Below are 21,635 nucleotides of genomic sequence, written 5' to 3'. Positions count from 1 at the left end.
ATTTCATCTTTTCTTACCGCCGAATAGTATTCCATTGTGTATATATACCACAACTTCTTTATTCATTCATCTATCGAAGGACATTTTGGTTGTTTCCACGTCTTGGCCACCGTAAATAAAGCTGCAGTGAACATTGGAGCACATGTGTCTTTATGTATGAATGTTTTCAGATTTTTTGGGTAGATACCCAGGAGAAGAATTGCTGGGTCATATGGTAATTCTATTCGTAATTTTTTGAGGAATCTCCACACTGCCTTCCATAGCAGCTGCACCGATCTGCATTCCCACCAACAGTGTATGAGGGTTCCTTCTTCTCCACAGCCTCTCCAACACTTGTTACTATTTGTCTTGTTGATGGTAGCCCTTCTAATGGCTATCATCAACCAGACATATAATTTCCAGGTTTTTCTAGTTGATGGTTAGTTGTTATTATTACTTCAGACTAACGTTGTCTTATGATGAGACTGCTGAGAAGTCACAGTGTGTTGGTTGTTGGAGGGACAGCTTTGATGCTAAGAAGTGATGTCCAAACAGCCAGTGACTTTGGGTGGAACATGTTACTTCTCTGATATTAGTTTTCTATTCTGTATAATTGAAATGATTGATCACTAAGGTTTTTTCCCTCCTATAATATTCTATATCTACAAAACACCTTGACTTTTTTCATATTCTGCTTACAAATGGTCACCTTTTAAACAGAAGACATTGCTACCACATACAAACATGTTCCTCTGAGCATTAAATTTTAAATAATTGTATTCTGGCTTTGAGATTGGTTCTTTTTAGCAACAAAGAGTGGTGAAGATTAAGTTGACCAACTTCACACCCTTTCGTTTTAATAAAATAGTTACTTAATTTTAAATACAGTAGTTTGCTAAATTATGGAAGGTTTAGTATGTAGAAGTTTAGAAATCACCCTTTAGTTTGCTAATATTTGTGATTTTAAATAAAATTCAGATAACTTTATATCCCATTTTGTCACTTAACATAAATAGTCACTTTTAATGACTATTACATTTAGCATATACAGCAGTATTTAACTAGTCCTAAATATTTGAGGCATTTCTGTATCATATCCATAAATGATTCTATAATGAACATCTTTATAGTTATCACTTTTAAAGTTTGGGAAAGTTTCTTATAAGAGATGCTTAAAAGTAGTATAAATAAATCAAAACATATGCCTATTTGTAGTCACTTCACTCAAACAACCAAATCACTTTCCAGAAGCTTCACATCCATTTATACTATGATTGACAACCTAAAAGAGTGCTGGCTTCACCATACTCTGGTCAACATTGGGTGTTATTTTTTAAACTATTGGCTAATTTAATCATTGAATATTGTATAACATTGTTTTAGTTTAACCTTTAATCAGTTATTTCAAAGACAATTCCATGAGCTCATAAGACAATGAAAGGCAGAAAGAGAATTAACTTTTGAGGCATTGAATACTGGTTTGAATCTTGCTCTTGCCACATTCTACTTTTGTCCTGACCATGGGCTAGTTACTAAGCTGCTGCAACTCTCAAAATTTCTCATTTGGGAATATGGGAATATTTGGGACAAATTTCCAGTATAGGAATAATTTTGACCTACAGAATTGTATAAAAAACTTTCAGATGATAGCCTCTTCTATTGCTAGGGATAGGGATGATGGTAATCCTTTCCACTGTTCTTATGAGTCTAGTCGTTTACTTTCAGAGTTCTCTTCCAGGAAATTGAATTATTTCTAAATCCTTAAAGCAAACAGGAAAAGACCACTGAAAGTCAAGAACCATCCTCACTCACGGGGTTTAGCTGTTGTAATTTATTTAAAGATTATGATGTTATAAGATTCTAGCCAACATTTACTCTAAATAAACCTTAGTTTACTGTTTATAAGGAAGATGTCACACATACCGGTACGACATACTATGATTTATTATCTTGGTTCTACTACACATTAAAGCTGTTTGGGATATCAAAGCACCACAGTTGTATTTCTCCAGCCCCTGATTATTTTACACATGATCTCCATTCTGAGGTGCCATGGAGTCTGCCCTGGAAAGTAGAAAATGCACTGCTCCTCCCATACCCGTTTCCTAAATACAGCACAGGAGGATAGAGTTTCTTTCTGTACCCCCTTTTCCCAAGTGTCGGGAAATGGTTGCAAGTTGCAAACCTGCTCTGGTGAGGTAATACTGGTTTGGCCCAGTTTTCCTCTGATGAGAGTAGGGATGAAGCTGTCTGTCAGTGTAGGTTGATGATTATAACTCTCTTCTCATACTTCAAAAGCAGATGCTATTTTGATATGTGATAAATCAGGGAACAGTAGGGATTATTTAGTAAATCTTGTTGAGACAAAGACTATCTTTTTCATCGGAATTAGATTCCGATGATATTTGTTGTCACACACGACACACAAATATATTCCAGGTTAATTGAAGTTTTACACAAAAATTAGAATAAGAGCACTAAGAATATAGAGTTGGATAGAAAAGGCCTTTCCAGGAGCATTAGTGTAAAAGATTAATAATTACAACAACAAAGTTTTAGACTTCCCTTTGTCAAAAACATAAACGTGGTGATGGATGTTAACTATAACTCAGACATATTGTGGTGATCATTTCACAGTATATGCAAATATAGAATCATGTTGTACACCTGAAACTAATATAATATGTCAGTTATATCTCAATTATATCAATTAAAAAACATTATAAATAATATTAACAAGCAAACAAACTGGGACAGCATATGCACTATGTTTACTCCATATAGGGCTTTTTCAAATCAACAAGACCACTCTGCAATTGAAAAGTAAATGTACAGATATAAAAGAAGAAATATAGAGGGCTAAGAAACATGAAAAAGTTTACAAAATGCTGATTAAAATAATGTGCTATTGATTCGTATCTATTTTTAGGAGTAAAACCTGATATTGGTGAATAAGTGAGGAATAGGTGCTTCATATATCCTACTGAGAGAGTATAAATTACAGCAGCCATTCTGGAAGCACTTTGGTGATGTGTAACAAAAGCCTTCTATCCAGGATTCCCACTTATCAGAACTGATTCTAGGAAAATAATTGACTTATTTGTTGCTTTTCAGAATTGTTTAGAAGGGGGAAAAATTGCAAACAACCTTAATGGTATAAACAGCAGATGTTTAAATTACATTCCTTGATATTTTAATAACATTTTGAAATCATCAAAGTAACAATATAGAGGATTATTTAATGCCATGAAAGATAAGTGTGAAAATTTTAAGTTTAATATATTTATTAAGCTTATATTAAGCTTAAAAACCTGTTACAGAGCACTACAATGTACAGGTAATTTAACTTTTATTTAAAAAATATTCTACAATGATCATGTGGTTTTTTGTTTGTTTTTAAAACAAACATTGTACATGGGTAAAACGTTACTGCTCTCTTTTTTGTTTTTTGTTTTTAAAATTTTATTTTTTTCAATTACAGTTGACATATATTATTAGTTTGAGGTGTACAGCATAGTGGTTAGACATTTATATAACTTACTAAGTGATTCTCCCTTAAGCTTAGTACCCACTTGGCACCATACATAGTTACTACTATGTTATTGACTATATTCCTTATGCTGTACTTTACATCCCCATGACTATTTTGTACTTTTTAAAAAATTATTTTAAATTACAGTTGACATTCAGTATTATTTTATATTAGTTTCAGGTGTACAGCATAGTGATTAGACATTTATACAATTTATGCAGTGATCCCCCAATTAGTCTAGTACCCACCTGGCACTATATATAGCTGTTGTAACATTATTGACTATATTCCCTATGCTGTACTTTACATCCCTGTGACTATTTTGTAACTACCAATTTGTAATTCTTGATCCCTTCACCTTTTTTACCCTGCCCCCCCCCCAGCTCTCTCCCATCTGGCAACCATCAGATCAACTGTTTTCTGTATCTATGAGTCTCTTTCTGTTTTGTTTGTTCGTTTATTTTGTTCTTTAGATTCCACATGTAAAGTGAGATCATATGGTGTTTGTGTTTCTCTGTTTGACTTATTTCACTTAGCATAATACCCTATAGATCCATCCATGTTGTCATAAATGGTAATAATATTTTGTTCTTTTTATGGCCAAGTAATATTCCATTGTATATATGTACCACATCTACTGCTCTTATTTTGGGAGACCAAAGAAATAAAAGGCAATGTGACTGATCTTGGAGAATTTATAATCTTATGGATAGGTGAAGGTTGAAATTTTTTCTAATTGTTTTATGTGAATTTTTTTGATCATTATTCACAATATATCCTAAAGGCATTCTTCTTACTAAGGAAGAGGACATTATGTAAAAAAAATTGGACCCTGAGTTGAACTTTCTACAGATGGTATAGAGATTAGAACATAAGACCATAATGATTATAAGGCATAAAAATGAAGAAAATGTAGCTAAGAGGACATTATGTAAAAAAAATTGGACCCTGAGTTGAACTTTCTACAGATGGTATAGAGATTAGAACATAAGACCATAATGATTATAAGGCATAAAAATGAAGAAAATGTAGCTATTAGTGTTGTGTTAGGGAAAGAAAGGAGATGAACATTAAGATTGATATTCCGTGTTAGCGTTCTAGGTAAAATGAATTTGATAGAGAGGCTTGAATCCCTGGTTTAAATATCAATCTCCAGATTCTTCATCATTGTTAAAAACAACGAATAAGTAAGTCCATGTTTGGATGCATTTCCTAGTATCTAAGCAACCCTGCACAACATATGCTAGAATCCTGAGTAGAATCATTAACATCATTGTGTTCTATAATTAAGTCACTGATTTAACACGTACACACACACGCACACACACACACATACATACACATACACATACACGTCTTTTTACACTACAGTGGAATCTGTGATTCTTGTTCTTTGAATATACTGTGGTATCACAACACGTTGATCTGCCAAACACTTATATCATCCATATTATCTTTTGCTTTTTCAGTCTTACTACAGACTTTATACAATTGGTTTTCATTGCTTTTCCTTTTTTGTGTCACTAATAGAGACAGCTTATTTCATAGGCTTTTTATAAAGCTATTCTGTCACTTAAATTTTTTAGAAGTATATTTTTCTGCCTTAATGATATTTGTTAAAAATAATGGGAACATACAGAAACATCAACGAAATTAAAAATCAGGCCTACCCCAACTCCTAGATCATTGCTGACATTTTGGTATATTTGCTTCAATATTTATTCTTTTTGTTCAAAGTTGCGATCCTACTCTATGTATAATTTTACATCGTTTTGTTTTTCCACTTAACATCCTAACACAAGCTTTGCTGTACTTCATAAAAACTCATTCCTAATTTTTAGAGCTGTAATTACATTGTCCTATCTTAGGTACCAAAAGTTCCCCAGATTTTTTCTTACTGTCCTTGGTGATCCTTATCATGTTCTCTTAAATCAAGACTTTGTATAATAACAAATATGGACACTTTCCATCTTTAGGTACTTCTATTGTCAGTATAGTTTTAGAAAGTACAGATAGGGCACAAGTGAAAACAGCTGATCAATAAGGAATCAAAAAATCTTTTTGAGCCAATTTAAAAATCTGTGCTTTCCTAACCCCCCCCCCCCAAATATATGCATTTAAAAGTTGTTGTTAGTCTACTCTAGCTGCTTATTCAGTGGTTTAAATGAGTGAATACATATAAAGTGTTTAGGAAAGTGCCTGACACATAGCAGATTGTAAGAGTGGGCTATTACTGTTAATGGATTGTCAAGTGTCCCTTTGCTTTGGCTCATTTGTGCAAAATCGCCACCAGAGGGCAGAATACGGTTGGGAAAGAATTGAAACCGAGCTTGAGCCGTTCTTAGTCTTTATGGTACTGTGTTTCCCCGAAAATAAGACCGGGTCCTATATTAATTTTTGCTCCAAAAGACGCATTAGGGCTTATGTTCAGGGGATGTCATCCTGAAAAATCATGCTAGGTCTTATTTTCCAGTTTGGTCTTATTTTCGGGAAACATAGTAGTATACTTTCTTACTTTTTTTGTGTGTGTGTACTTTGCTATACAAATAACTGTTCCTTCTGACATTTTATTTTGAATGGCCCTGCTTCTCTTTATTCTTGCAGTCCCTTGCTCTGCTGTTAAAAAAGATCGTTAGCACCATTTACGTTTAATATATGTGGTGTAGCTTAGTGTGGTTCAAGTAAAAATTTTAATGAATGTGATGAATTGGTGGCATGTTACTAATTTCTTCTCTTGAGTTCGTCTAGGCTAAAAGATTTCCTTTTTAACCAGGATAATTTAGCATTTATTATAACATAAACAATCCCTCCAATCCTATGTATGGGGTAATGTCATGTGTATTTTTAATAATATTAATATTTAACTTTCTTCTACTTACAGTTTTAATACTGATTGGCAGCCTGGTTTTTACAAGTTTTTTGAGGGGTGGGAGGAGAAGTGATTATAGCATATTAATATGCAGAATCTGGCAAAAAAATTTTTAATAATAATAAACTGATAAAGTATAAAGGCAGCACCTAAGTATAAAGGCAACACCTAAATGTAGCTTCAAAAAAATTTTTAATCCCATAGTTATTTATGCTTCAGTTGCCATGGGTGAAGTGTGTTTGCAAGATCCATTGTCTGACTATGAACAACTTGTATCTTTCCCTTAGTTAACCCTTGACAGGTTATTGGGTTTTTCTCCCTTGTTGAAAAACATCTGAAATGTTAGGATAGGAGTTGAGTAAAGAGGGAAAAGGAATTATTCAAAATTCCCTCTTCTGCCTATCTCCTTCCATCTTCACATCCTAAATGCTCTATAGAATTTCTAAAAGAGTAACTGCTTCCTGCAAATTTTAACAGCAATTAATAAGATGATTTATAGTTAACAAATTCTACATTTATTTCTGTTACTGATTTTTATTTTTGAAGGAAATCTAGGAAACAAGCGTAGATCATTTTTTACATATTGTTTTCCCGTACTTTCTTAAATTAAAAAATGTTAGGAGTTAGGGCTATTCCTGGTGTACTAATAGTAACTTTATTTAAGTAAGCATATTGCCGGTGTAATTTTTTTATGTCCACATCTTTATCTTTCAATTTTTTTGATTATTGCCCTTATATTTTAATGTACTTTCATAAACCACCCTACTAAAATAAACATTGAATAGATCCCAGTAAAAGATACACATAACCGCACCCATTCTCCCATGTTCCTGGTCTCAGAATATTACTGTGAGAGGCCACCTGACCTTCTATAAATGCAATTAGTCAAGCAATAAGTGGAGTCTTTAGAATACTGCCTATCTGATTGACTAATGTTTATTCCTCTGAAACTATTATATCTTCTAGAGAAATTGCATTAACCTTTTATTGTTGGTTATTAAGTCCTCAGAACATGAGTATTAAAGTTGAACTTTAACCATGTATCATTAATATAATACAAATTTTATTAAAAATTATAATTGGGAACACTAATTGCTAGAAGTCATTTTTAAAATTTTTATCCAAGGTATCAGGTTTATATATAGGTTTACATACAAATCTGGAAAAAAGGCCCACGGTTATTAGTGTGCCTATAAGTAAAGAATTTAAAATCAGAACACAGATTACTTCAATGAAATCTTAATTTTTTTCTAATCTCTAAATAAACTTTAGGCGTTCGAAGTAGTTAATTTCCCTTAGTAATCTTCCAAGTGGTTACAGGATCTGTAACATTATTGGTTGTTATATAAAGCTCCTAAGACCACCCACTTTCTCCTCCCCTTTACCATCTCTGATGAAAACCATAACAACCTCATAAGCATGTACAGTGTGATGTAATTCACAGGCTGCTTACTGCTGGATCTGCTAAGAGGAGATTTTATTCAGAGGAAGAGCATTGTTTTGACAACATCTGGGAGAGAAAACGGAAGCCAGAAACACTTGGATAGCTCTGGGGTTTTTTTCTTTGTGTTTGTGTGGTGGAAAGACATTTGCTATGTAGGCATGTTTTCTCTTGCTGTGTTTCTTGGCCTCGACGAGTGCTGAGTTTAAAAAGACAGTATGTGATAGTCCATAGAAGCTGTTTCTTCTGTGAAATCTTTCCACCTGCTCTGAAGACATGTTGTTGTCTCCTAAATTCTCCTTAGCCACCATTCACGTACGTCTGACTGCCAAAGGATTGCTTCGAAACCTTCGACTTCCTTCAGGGTTTAGGAAAAGCACTGTTATTTTCCATACAGGTTTGTCTCTTCTAGAACTCTGTTTAGTGTTGCATGGGAGATATCTTGATTAACTTGCAGATGTTTATCAGAAATTTTCAAAGGAGATAAGTGGGGGAAAGAAAGCAGTCTGTGAGAGAATGAGGCTTAATTTGTAAAAACAAGCAGTTTCTCTTACGTTTCAACACCAAGTATATGGTACTTGTACTGTTTGCAAGCAGATTTGTGCTCGGTTTGTTTATAGCAGAATTGTTACCTTGGTGCTCCTTACTTCTTTCCTCTGACACCAACCAAATCTGTGAAAATCAATACCTGTTAAGTTACATTTTACTGCCAATGATTTTGGAAAGAGGACATAGGTAAATTAAGAATGTTTTTCTCTTAGGCGATGAGATGAGAATGTTTCTGCAGTTTTTCATTGTGTAATGTCTCACTGAGATTCTGTTAGTTTACTAAAAGATTTCCATATTCTAAACATTTCTGAAATAAAACATCCTAAAGGTCGTGGAGAGGTGTAATAAATGAACCATAAATTAGTTTTTCAAGCTTCATAGTGAAAGTATTTGCAGTCACAAAAGACTGCCTCTGACGTTTTTGCTTGTATCTGCTTTTTATTTTCGGTGCCTAAGATAGAAATAAATGCAGTGTGTATTTTAGGCGTATGTAAACCTGCGTGGACTTTGAGGGGATTCAGTAAGCACACATTGCTACCTCTTGTTGTAGATGATAATTTCAACTACAGTGCATTAAGTTGACTTTATGCTATAAAAACTGGAGTGCTGTTATACTTGATTTTGGCTCCTGAGTGTTAACTGTAATAGGATTGTTTGGATATGTAAATAGAAGGTATTTTCCTTGTTTCATATGCATGTCAGCCCTTCTGTGTCTTGTTTTTCATCTCTGTCCCTAGTGATGTTTTTCAGCTGACTCTTTGTAGTTTTCCCAGAGGCATCTCTCTTCTCTGTGGGATAATTCTCATTTTTTCTAACACGCTTTCTCATGTTTCATAACTCCCCTTGACCTGTCACTTGAGTCTGCCAGCCTTTCCCTCTCAGTCTGAGCTGACAGCTAAAGGTAAATGAGGTAAGTCAGGAGGTAAACAGTGGCTCTGTTTCACTCAGTCTAAATGACACTGTAATTTTTTTCAGCCTTAAGAAAAAAAAGGTGAAAAAAAATAAAAGGGTGCTATGTATTTTTAATAATTTGTATGATCTAAAATAGCTCCAAATAGCTTTTGATTTTAACATTTAAAAAAATATTCCATGCTCCAAGTTAAAAAGAAAAACAGTACAGAAGGTTGTACAATTCCAAAGGAGCCTCTTTCCTACCCAAGCCCCTGCCTCCCCAGGAGGCAGCTACTGTCACGGGTATATGTATATCCTTCTGGTAATTTTTTGATCATACGTAAGCCTATGTAGATCTTTTATATCTTTTCTTATACAGAAATGGAAGCATACTGTGTATGCTCCCCTATAGCTTGCTTTTTAAAGTTAATGTACCTTAGATTTTCATGTGAACACATGCTTATCTACGTCATTCTTTCTGATAGTCATGTAACATCCCTCTGTTGGGTGAGCCATGATTTATTTAACCAATCTTCTATTAGTGAACATTTTAGGTTGTTTGTAGTATTTTTGTGAAGCAGATATCTTTCCAAAGCAGCTTAAGCAAAACATAAGGTTTTTATTCCCAGTGTTTGATTAATAGGGGTATTTTAGCTAAGTGATAGAAAAATATTTTGAAACATCCATTTGCTTGCAGTCATGATTTTTAGGGCTGCCGTGCACTTAGAGGTGATCTAGTTTACCTTATTTTATACTAAGAAGTCGGAAGCCTGGAGAAGTAAACTAACTTCTCAAGGGCACACAGTCTTGGCAGACAGACAGAGATCGGACTAAAACTTGGGACCTCTGTTTAGAATTTTTGCCTTGTATATTCTCCCAGCTGTGAATTTTGCTGTAACTCTGTTAGATCTAGTGAACTGTAGTAATGAAAAATGAGTTTCATGCTGGGAAGTATTTTAAAATTATGTGAAGTATACAATTCTTCTCACCCCCCAGTAAGAATCTTTTCTGGGCTTATCCATATTGCATAATGTTAAGGTCTGAGAAATCTTCCAGTAGAATGGATATTGAAGCCATGGCACTTACTCTTATCCATATGGGCTGTAAGCAGTAGCTCATGTTTACATTCTTACTAAAGGAAGTGGTGTTGGTATTGGTTGCCGTAGTGGCAGTGGGGTTGACCTGGATTCCAAGAGTCCGGGATGGTAGCCCCAGTTCTGCTAGTACTCACTTGAGTGACTTTGATCACTTAACCCCACAGGGCTAGAAAATAAAGGAATCAGATGAGATGATTTCTGAAGTCCCTTTAACCTAAGATTCTGTGTATTTTCTGGCTGTAGATGTAAAAACCCTGGATGTATTACTGACACCTGAAAAGTCATCTTTTCTAAACGAATTCTCTACTCCCAAACTCAGTTAATACTCCTGATTTATTTCTCTTCATGACACTGTGTTTTTCCCTTATGTCATCAAACCTTAGTCACCTTTGAATCATTGTTCTTCCTCATTTATCCATAACTAACTGGTTGCAAGAATCTAAGACTCGGTTCTTTGAAATCTCTCTTGGTTTTTACCCTCTGCCACGACTCTAGTTCAGGCTTTATTATTAGGTAGAAACATTTGAAATTGCTCTTATAAGTAAAACATGGTCAAATATTGACAGTTTCATTTCATCCAACCTAATACTTTGGGCTATTGGAAGAATTTTATATTTTCGGTCTTTGCCATCGGCCTTTCCCTTGCTTCTAAACTATCTTTAATGTTGCAGGATTCATTCATTCATTTCCTAAATAAATATTTACTAGGTATGTACCATGTACCAGGTATAATGCTAGAAGCTGAAAGAAGAGCCAGGATGAAGTTGCACATGGCCCCTGCCTTCACACAGCCCCCAGTTTAGAGCGAGATAGTCATAGAACATCAAATAATCATAGTAGGGCATGGCCTAGTCACCCAGGCAGCTTCTCGCAGGTGAGGCTAATTTTATCCAGGTCTTCCAGAAGAAGTGCCATTATAGCCTGAACCTCAGACATGGAATTAGCCAAGAAACAAAAAGTGTTCCAGGCAAAGAGAACAGCACATGAAAACCTGGAGATGAGGTGAGGGAGAAGATGGCTCCTTCAAGGAAATAAAGGAATTTTAATATGTCTGAGCATAGCTTGTGTAGAGAGAGGTGCTAGCAATAAGGAGGTGATTATAGGGCCCCACACAGAACAGGCCCTTTCGTTGAACTCTTACACAGTGCACTGTGCACATTAGGCTACTACTATTGTATGTTGCTCATTGACAAAGTGTCTTGGATGCAGGATGTAATTTTCTCTGTAAATAAGAGCAAGAAAAGAGAGAGAGTGAATTTGTCAGAGTTCTGAGTGATGTTTCAGGATGTCAGGCATGGATGACGATCTCAGCATCAGGGAAGTCCTAACATCTTAGAGTCCAGAAATGATTTCATTGACTTGCCAAATGCTGGCAGTGGTCTCTCTTGCCAAAGTGTTCAGCTCAGTCTATTTCAATATTTTACCTCCATATATTAGTTACAATTTTATAATGAGTCAATGGAGAGAAAAGAATCTTCTAAGTAGAAATATTCTTTGCTACCAGTTTCATTAGAATTAAGGTTTTCTATGAAGCTGGAGGTAGCTACATTTATTGTTCTGAAAAGTGCCATTTTGAACCTGAAAGAGTCAGTGCTCTCTTTGATTCAAGTGAAGGCAATTCATTGCACTAAAAAATATTTTTGCTGAACTAATGAAATTAAAAGCAATTACTATAGCAAAGGGGAGGGATGTATGTACATACCATGTTTCCCCCCAAATAAGACCTAGCCGGACAATCAGCTCTAATGCGTCTTTTGGAGCAAAAATTAATATAAGACCTGGTCTAAATTTACTATAAGAGTGGGTGTAGTGTAATATAATATAATGTAATATAATATAATATAATATAATATAATATAATATAATAATACCGGGTCTTATATTAATTTTTGCTTCAAAAGACGCATTAGAGCTGATTGTCCAGCTAGGTCTTATTTTTGGGGAAACACAGTATATATATTGAGGAAGGGCAGGATAAACTATTATTAACAGAACAAAATATTTTCATTTATTTAAAGCTTCACTAAAGAGAACTATTTTGATTAGATATGCAGTAAGAGTGAGACAGATGTGAATGAATTTGTTTAATTAGAATGAAAGTCATCAAATTATGTTCTTATGTTTGGCATTCATTTATGAGACTGTCAAGTAGAACTGCTTTTAGCTGCAGTTTGTTAAGACAGCTTAACTAAGAAGTAGCGTATTTGTCTCACCTAAAAAGATGCACCTCTGATATTGTTCAGTGGCTCAGCAATGCCAGGATAAACATCTGTGCTATTTTCTTAGCACTTTCCTCATGACTGTTGCGTCATGATCTCACAATGGCTGCTCCAGGCAGGAAAAAAAATAGGGAAGGGGTAGTGCCATGTCACTAAAGCTTACACGTCATTGGCTAAAACTGTCACGTGGCTATCTCTACCCACAAAGGAGTCTGGGAAATTGAGTGTTTGACTTCTCCAGTCTCTATAGTGCATGCAGGTACTACAGAAGGGGTTAGTTAGAGCCTTTTTATAGTTTCTGTGGCAGAGAAGGTGAAACAGTTATTTCTCAAAAGCTGATATCGGCTGCTTGTAAATAAGGGAAGGTACATCATTGAACAAGTCAAATTGCACAATAGACCTTGTTTTTTTTCTCTTTTAGGATATGAATGTTTTTTGGTAATTACCTACTTTGTCATTAGTTCAATTAAATGCTTTTAAGTCATTTTGTTTGGACATGTAGATTAGTATTTGATCTCTAAATGAATTAATTTTCAGTTATAAAATAATACATTGAGAAAGAATGTGGTCAACTTTAAATGTAGCTTTTATATATTGAAAATGTATTAACAAGAGATTAATATTTTCTTAGTGCATTTATGGTGGGTATCCTATTCATGCATCGTGAAGGTGATGCTAACTAAAACTTCAATTTCTCTTGTTTTCACACTACAAAATACATCACTGAAGCCATTTTAGAAAGCATTCCCAAAAAACCATGTATTAGAATTTGTATATAAAAATTAAAAGATTCAATCATTTGTAGAATAGGATAGACCTCAAAAGGACCAAATTCAATAACAAATGAGAGATGTAACCTTCCACCACCACTTTGTTATCTTACTGTGAATTCAGACTCTTCTCTTTGGCTTCCTTGAAAGCAGTCTTGAAGATTTTGCCAGCCTCTTGCCACATTGATAAGCATTTACTAAGAGCTGGTGTTGTGTTGTGAATGGCATTATGCTAAAAATCGTTTTGTCATAGATTAGTACTAAGCTCCTGTAGCTATGGCGGTCTTATAGTTACAGTTTTGCTATGACATGAAAATGTGCCCTTTCATAATTATAGCAGTCTATTTAAGAAGGCAGTAAATTATTAAATGAAGCTTGATTCGTAATAGATAGTATTTTGATAAGTTTTTAAAAGTTTGATATTGGAAAAAAGTACATCTTAATCTCACAGGCTTCAGACAGTTAAAAGTTTTACTGCACTAAATTGTTTTAATGTAATCTATTTTCATGCAAAAATGGAAAGTAAACCATACATTATAATTGGGATTTAGATTCAGGGTGGGAAGTATAGCAGTATTTTTCATTGGGAGAAATTGAAGGAATATGGCAAACTGCATCCCTCTGACCCTTGGACAACGTAGAGGTTAGGGGTGCTGGCTCTCCACACAGTCGAAAATCTACATAGAACTTTTGACTCCCCCAAAATTTAACTACTAATAGCCTACTGTTGACTGGAAGCCTTACCAATAACAGTCAGTTTACACGTATTTTGTGTGTTATGTGTGTTATATGCTATCTTCTTAAGATAAAGTAAGCTAGAGAAAAGAATGTGAAAATCATAAGAGAAAATACATTTATATGTAGTACTGAATGTGTTTTCTGAAAAAAATCCACATGTAAGTGGACCTAGTTCAAATCAGTTCAAACCAGTGTGATCCAAGGATCAGTTGTATAGTGAATACTTCTTTAATTAGGACAGTTGAAATATTCTGGTTAATTGAGTTTTTGTTTAGAAGAGAGTCAGCCTATACATGAAATAATACAGATTATGATTAGCTCTAATGCATGTTTTGAAGCTAAAAGTAAGGTCTTATTAATAGTGTATGCACATTACTTGTTTTCTTGGGTAAAAAGACAACAGGTATAGTTTTAAATGTAACTTATATTGAATATCATTTTTCTGTATTTGTCTTAGGTGATACTTAGGGTTATTTTAGCACACAAATGTCTTTTTTATAAACAGCAGTGATATAGCTCTGGGGACAATTAAGATTACTAGAATTTTCTTTTGGGTGTGATGCTTGCCTTTTTCCTATTGTTGCCTGGTAACCTGAGTTTTAGGCACCTCTCTTAAGCTTAAATTGCTTTTCCTTAACTGGTTAGACTTTTGTGAATGACATTTTACTGAACGTTTGTGTTATCGATATCCCTACCGTGTTTCCCCAAAAATAAGACCTAGCTGGACCATCAGCTCTAATGCATCTTTTGGAGCAAAAATTAATGTAACACCCGGTCTTATTTTAATATAAGACTGAGTCTTATATAATATAATATTATATATCCTATAATATATAAGACCTGGTCTTGTTTTAATATAAGACCAGGTCTTATATAATACAATACAATGCAATACAATACAATACGATATAATATAATACTGGGTCTTATATTAATTTTTGCTCTAAAAGACGCATTAGGGCTGATGGTCTGGCTAGGTCTTATTTTCAGGGAAACAGTAGTGTTGAATGTTTTAATTGGCTACTTAAATTTTTGTTTCTACTGTAAGATAGTCTGTTGTCTTTAATATACAATAAGGAAATATTTTGACTCGGTTGGTTCATTCTGGGGATTTATCTCCCCCTCCCTCATTCAGTTCCTCTGTCTGCATGTGCCTTGATTCAGCCATGCTGCTTTGCTGGGGACCATTTTTGACAAAGAACACGTGATCGCAACATGGCTGCAATGGTTGGGGACTCCATCTGTGGTTATAAAGTACCTACCCACAAGGCATGGTTTCACTGGCACGATGAGTCTGACTAACTCAAGATGTAGAAGTCACAGAAGAGATGGAATTTAAGATTCTAAAACAGTAAATGCACTGGAGATAGGCATGGCAAGGAGGAAGGACTTTGTAGATTTTTTTGTTCTTGTTTTGGAATCAGTTCCCAGTGGTGACAGAATGTTAATCTTGGTACTTCGTTCTTCCATGTGTTAAATTAAAAAGAATCTCTTGTTGGTGCATGTCATCAATACCGAAATAAAGAACACCGCTTCGTATAAGCAGGCTTTGTGATGCTGAACAAGTTTTTAAGCACCTATTAACTTTAGTTAAGTCAAAATGATCATTAAGACAAACTCCCTCCCCCCCAAAAAAACACCAAGTCCACACGAAGGTGAGTATTTACTATTTTAGGGAATTTGTTTAATAATAAAGGGGAAAAGGCCAGTACTGCAGGCTGCTGCTTATGAAACAGCACCTCGCTCACATCAGCAAGAAACTTGGGGGGTGTATATTTTATCCCTCCTTGTGCTTCTGAGAAAAGACCTATCCAATTTATTCGTGTACAGTGCGAGCAAGTATAACAGAAGACACTTGTTTCATAATTTAAGTTGCAATGAAAATTCAGATTATTCCTCTATGAAAATTTGTTTTTAATGAAGTTTTTGTTTGTTGGATGACTAGAATAAAAATGTTTTCATTCAGTATCTTTGGAGTTTTTTAAAATTGCATTACTTGCAAATTTTTTGTTAAGTTCCATTTATATTGTATGCTCTTTTAGTCCTGAAACAAATTCATAAACAACATATTACCACCAGAGTTTTAGATTATTTAGAATGCCAACTAATTGGGGGAAGTAATAACTTCTTAAAAATATTTCCGAATGTAATGAATTTCTATTTCCTTTGTAGTTAGTAGTCCATTTTAAGAACAGGCAAAATCTGCTTTTTTTTCCTGCCAGCTACATGGAGAATGTTTAAAGTCAAGTTTGGATTGTTTTTTGATTTTTTTTTTTTTTAGGAAAAATTATGTAAGCATAGTTATCCTGAAATAGAAGTTTTTAATATGAATATGCTTTTAAAATGCTTGGATGTCTTAAAGTTTATCATCCCCCACCCCCGAAAATTGGCTTGGGTAATTTTTAAGCCTGAACATTGTGCTTTGCTGAGCTTGAAATGTTCCATATTAAAGTAAATCCCATACCTACCTAAAAATAGAAAAATATTATATATGGCTCCTAAATTATGATCACTATTAACTTCTAGAGTAAACAAATAATGAAAGGAAAACAAAAAAGGTTTATACAAATTTAAACTAATGATGACATGAACATATTGATGACACAAGTAGAAAGAACAAAAATAGCAAACTGTTATCCAACTGTGTTCAAGTGAGCAAGCAGATGTCTTTGATTCAGGACTTTTGTTTTCCTGATGGAGGTTTTAGTTTCATTAGAATGAATCCTGGGAAGGCCAGATCAGACAGGATAGTGGTAATTATCATGTGGGGAGACATCTGAATCTATGTAGACATTAACGTTTAATTTTAAGGTTTCCAATTAAATTGATTCTTTCAAATCAGAACATGTCCTGGTAATAGGTATAATAAACAAACACTTTTATGCTTTTAAATATAGCTGCATTATCGTGATGATAATGTTGATAAATGTAATAGAAGGGCCAAGTGTGGTTCACGTTATGTTAATTTCCTATAAATAATGAATCCTGTAGGATTTAAGGGGAACTGTTGTGTTTTAGTATTATGAAATACCCTATTTATGAGCACGGGGGCTGTGAGCATCACTGGCGATGTTTGCACCATTCTGACCTTCAGCTGAGCCAGGAGTGATGAAGGGGGGAAGGATGCTTGGACTGGGTTATCTACCACGAGGTCCAGTTTTGTCTTTAGGGAGCACAGCATATGGAGTGGAAGACTGATTACAGCTTGCTTTTCCAGCTCTAGGTGGAGGACAGTCTGTTAGCTTACTTGCTTTTCTATCAAAATTTGAAGATGTATATACTTCGAATAATAATATGTCAATGTTCTTTTTTCTCCTTAAATGTAAATCTATTCTGAGTATTCACATATAGCAAAACCTGTATTATTTAGATCCCTGTCTAGATTCCCCAAGGAAGCAACATGGACTGACTATGTTTTCTTGATGACTAAGTATTAAATAAGGATTTTTAAATGCTTAGAATTCATTTTAACTACCTTTAAAAATAATAATTAGATTTTAATTTTGAATAGGTAATATATTTACCCCATGGTTTTAAAAAGTATACAGAATATATCAGAATACCTTGTGTCTGTCTAGTTTTTATTCCTCTCTCTGGAAAAGTAAACATTTTTAATATTTTTATATGTATTATGTGATAATTTTGTCCTGCATTTACAAGCAAAATGCTCTTATACTCCCATCCTTATTCATTGGGTCACACTATCTACATTTCTCTTTACTATGCTTTTTCTCATTTATCACAGAGAGCTTCCTGGTTCTATGTTACAGCTGTGGTATTTCACTACATACATGTACTATAATTTATTTAACCAGTCCTCTACCTATGGACATTTGGGATTTTTTTTTTCATCTTTGCAAAACAAATTTGCAATGAAAACTCCTCTATCGATGTCATTTTACTCCCACGTATGATTCATAAGAGGATAAATTCTTGCTTACCAGCTATGAATTCAACAGTTTGTGTTAGGGCATGTTAGAAGAGGTGTCTCAAAAAGTTTTGATGTTCTCAAGCATCAATGTGAGTATATGAAATTATGCAGGCAGACGTGACCAGAATCATTTTAAATGTTTGACTGAGGTTCTCAGGGAGCATTGAAAACTGCATCATGATGTACAGATCTGCCGATTCTGTCATTACCTGAAGCAGAGCAGTGCTTGTGCTCTACGTGTGATGTTTGGGTTTTCATGGCTGGGCCCTTAGGAGCTGATGCTGATAAATGGGGTTCCCCCACTCTGGGAATTCCTGTTCTCTGGCCGTTAGGAAAGCCTGAGAGGAAAAGAGGATAATATATGGACAGCCTGGGTTTTACAGAAGCAGTCTCTCTCCTACTTGTTTAGTTAGATGGAGTTAACACCCTCACTTAACTGCCACTGAAGGTGAAAAGGCAACCAGGCAAAGCGCCAGTGAAAAAGCAGCTAAAAACCAGGATGCTTGCATGACTGGAATGCAATCACAGTTGAACAGTTGCTGTTTCCCAGGGTGTACCTTAGCAAAAATGACTTCAGTTCATTCTAGAGTGATCTTAGCAGCATTCTTAATGTATAGTCTTTGGTCCTAGAAAATTTTCTAAACTTTCAAAGAGTATATACGCCCTTAGATATTTAACAGTTCCAAAATATGGAAATAGGACTTTTATAAGTACAAATGCCATTTTGTTACCAAAAGTTAAAACAATCAAAATATAAAGGAAATGTATAGTACACTATTCTCACTGGTGGACTTATGCCTTCAGCTGAGGACCCGAATCCTCAGCAATAAGCTTGTGAACAGCTTGTACTGTTGTGCTGACATATCTGAAAAAATTTTAGAGTTTGTCTCAGGAATTTGAGCCACTGCAGTCTAAGAAAAACCTTTACCATTTGTCAAATGAAAATAAAAAACAGTAAAAAAAAAAAAAAAAAAAAAAAAGTAATGGTTTCAGAGGCCTAATAAGGAGTCAGCAAATCCAATTCATTTTCTAAACACTTAAAAATTTATATCCACAGATTCTTAACATGATGTAAGGGTATTATTTTATTACCTACTTTATGTCCAATGAAAAACACTAGACTTAATTTCCTCAAAACAAGACATAGATAAGGCACTCTCCCTATCTTTAAAATAATGTTAGAAATGGAACTAGTGATTCAATTAGAAAAATAAATAAATCTAAAGGAAGGTATATTATGTACATAAAGTCAGGGAATTTATCCAAATAATACTAGTAGCAAAAAGTTTCAGTAGAATTTTAAGTTAAATTAAAAAAATCTTGGTAATACCGCGAAAAAAAACTTAGTTCGCAAAGGAGCCAAATACTTAACTATTGCCTGACTTCGGTATAAGAGATAATTTGAATAAAAATACAAAGTTTGGTGCTATAAAGGTTGTATCTGTATTCTGAACCTGTGTGAAAAATGTTTAATATATGAATTTATATTTAATTCAATATATTGTATTTTCTTACACGTTACCCTGCTAGAACCTGATCATATAATACTAAAATTCATCTGAAGACAAAGTAGGCAAGAATCTTCATGTTTTCTCCAAAAATATTAATGTGAAAGATTCATCTCTTAGATTTTGTGAATAATTATAACCTAACAGCTTTAAAACGCTGATAATGTGTTAAATTATAAAATTGATTAGCATGTGAATTCTAGAAACAGAATCAAATGTTAAGGATTCAAGACATGATGAACTCAAAGCAATGTATCAATAAATAAATGAATACTTCAAAAAGTATTGATAGGACATATAGCAGTGCTGTCAATCAGGAGAATGAGAATGAACTTATAGCTACATATGTTGCAGTGAATTCTAGATAGTCGAAGAGTTAAAAATTTTTTATTACTCTTCTGTTTGTATAAAATAGATAAAACACTGCAAATAGATGTTTATCTATATGTAGGCTTATTGAAATGAAGTGTACTCAGATAATGGACTTGAGTACTAAAGTAACACTTTGTCAAGATGGTTGCATAAATGTTTATTTTTAGTTATGAAATACGTTACATCTCCACCACATTTCCACTTTCCAAAATGCACGGGAGTAGAGATTTGGCATCAGGGGCCTAGGTTCTGACTTTGAATCTGTCCCATAGAAGCTGTCTCCTGAATCTCACCTTTCCTACTGAGGGTTACTGGGAGGATCAAAAGAGAGGAAAGTGAGATACTCTATGAACAATAAAACATTTTGTAATTAGTATATGTTATATGACAAATATAATTTCTAAGAACATTTTAGGAAATGACATAAAATAACGGAATACTAATCTCAGATATTTTGACAAATTGTAAAAAATTTAGATTATTTTTTATTAATAATAGTGACTGTGAAGTTATTATTCCCCCTTCAGTACTTCAATATTATGACTATTAACTTAGTTACTTTCTCCATCTGCTATGGAATTGCCAATTATTGATAAACAACTATTAATGATTACTAAGAATAATGGATAAGCACTTCCCCCTGTTTTCCAGTATTTTTAAAACAATAGCTATTTTTAGTCAGTTTAGAATTGAGAATTATCAAGTATTAATACAAATACGAGTTGTTTAACCATGGAAAGCAACCATCGAAAATAAAAGCCTTTTTCTGTTTCTAACTTAAAGAGTATATTGTGTGTATTTTGCCATTGGTTCTTGGAACATGAATACTGAGGGTTCTTTGTTTATTTTCCTTCAAGAAATCACTGTAATTTTCCTTTTCTTGAAATAGTAAAGAAAATAATTACTGTTTATAAAATTGTCTTAGGTTTGTTTGTTACCACAGAATGTGGATGTCATAGGGAATGCTTCTGAGAATAAGGAAACATTTGGGTATTTTATTAGTTTCTTATGTCCTTTTTTTTTTTTTTTCAGATTTAGATTTGTTTTGATTATTTGGCCTACTTATTTCAGGAAGCTAAGCAGCTTGTTTCCTGTTTTTCCAATTGTGTTTGATATTTAAAGTGACTTAGACATTTGGAATGGTTCCAAAACTGAACAGTTTTTCATTTAATATAACGTAGAGTAATTCCCAGGGCATCTTGCAAAGAAAAAGAATAATTACTTGGCCTGGCATCTCAGATCGATTTGAGTATTGGCATGTGCTTTTAAAAAAATATTTAAACCATTATTACTACTTGGAGAGGGGAAAAACCAGCGAAGCTTGTGTTGGATAGAAAATGGAGTAGTATAGTCAAGAGTATAGTACTCTCTAGCAATGAACTTAAAAATGGGCAAAATGTGAGTAGATGTTCAGTGTACATGATGATTTATTAGAAATTAGGAAATGACTTGTCTGCAGTATAAATCTTTGTAATGACCAGGATGTCAGCAGGGAAAGGATGGAAGGTTCGTAAAAAATGTGGAGGAGGAGGGAAAAGCATTTTAAGTCCGATAATTTGTGTTTTTCTTTCAGCATAAGTGACCAAAGTATAGAGTCAGGATACTTGTGACAGTCAGATTTCTGTACCAATTTACCTGGAAAATTAGAAACTATGAAATCCATATGAGTTTGCACACAATTTTCCTCTTTATGGATTGATAAATCTATTTGTTTCACGTACATAATTCTCTGCCCTATA

General features: G+C 34.0%; 1 protein-coding gene across 6 annotated transcripts in view; it reads left to right on the top strand.

Annotated features, from left to right (window-relative positions):
* Positions 1-21,635, top strand: part of MTUS1 (microtubule associated scaffold protein 1) — a 143,820-nt gene that overhangs the window by 87,839 nt on the left and 34,346 nt on the right. Inside the window, exon 1 of one of the 6 annotated variants that reach the window (XM_033103947.1) lies at positions 7,738-8,218. The exons of the other annotated variants lie outside the window; for them this stretch is intronic. Within the exon in view, the coding sequence (XP_032959838.1) occupies positions 8,098-8,218 (121 nt within the window). The 5' untranslated portion in view covers positions 7,738-8,097. Of the gene's footprint in view, positions 1-7,737; positions 8,219-21,635 lie in introns of those variants that run through there. 6 annotated transcript variants of the gene reach the window in all.

This window comes from Rhinolophus ferrumequinum, chromosome 4, assembly GCF_004115265.2.
Source record: "Rhinolophus ferrumequinum isolate MPI-CBG mRhiFer1 chromosome 4, mRhiFer1_v1.p, whole genome shotgun sequence".
NCBI classification, from domain to species: domain Eukaryota; kingdom Metazoa; phylum Chordata; class Mammalia; order Chiroptera; family Rhinolophidae; genus Rhinolophus; species Rhinolophus ferrumequinum.
This window is presented reverse-complemented; position numbering and strand designations above follow the sequence as displayed.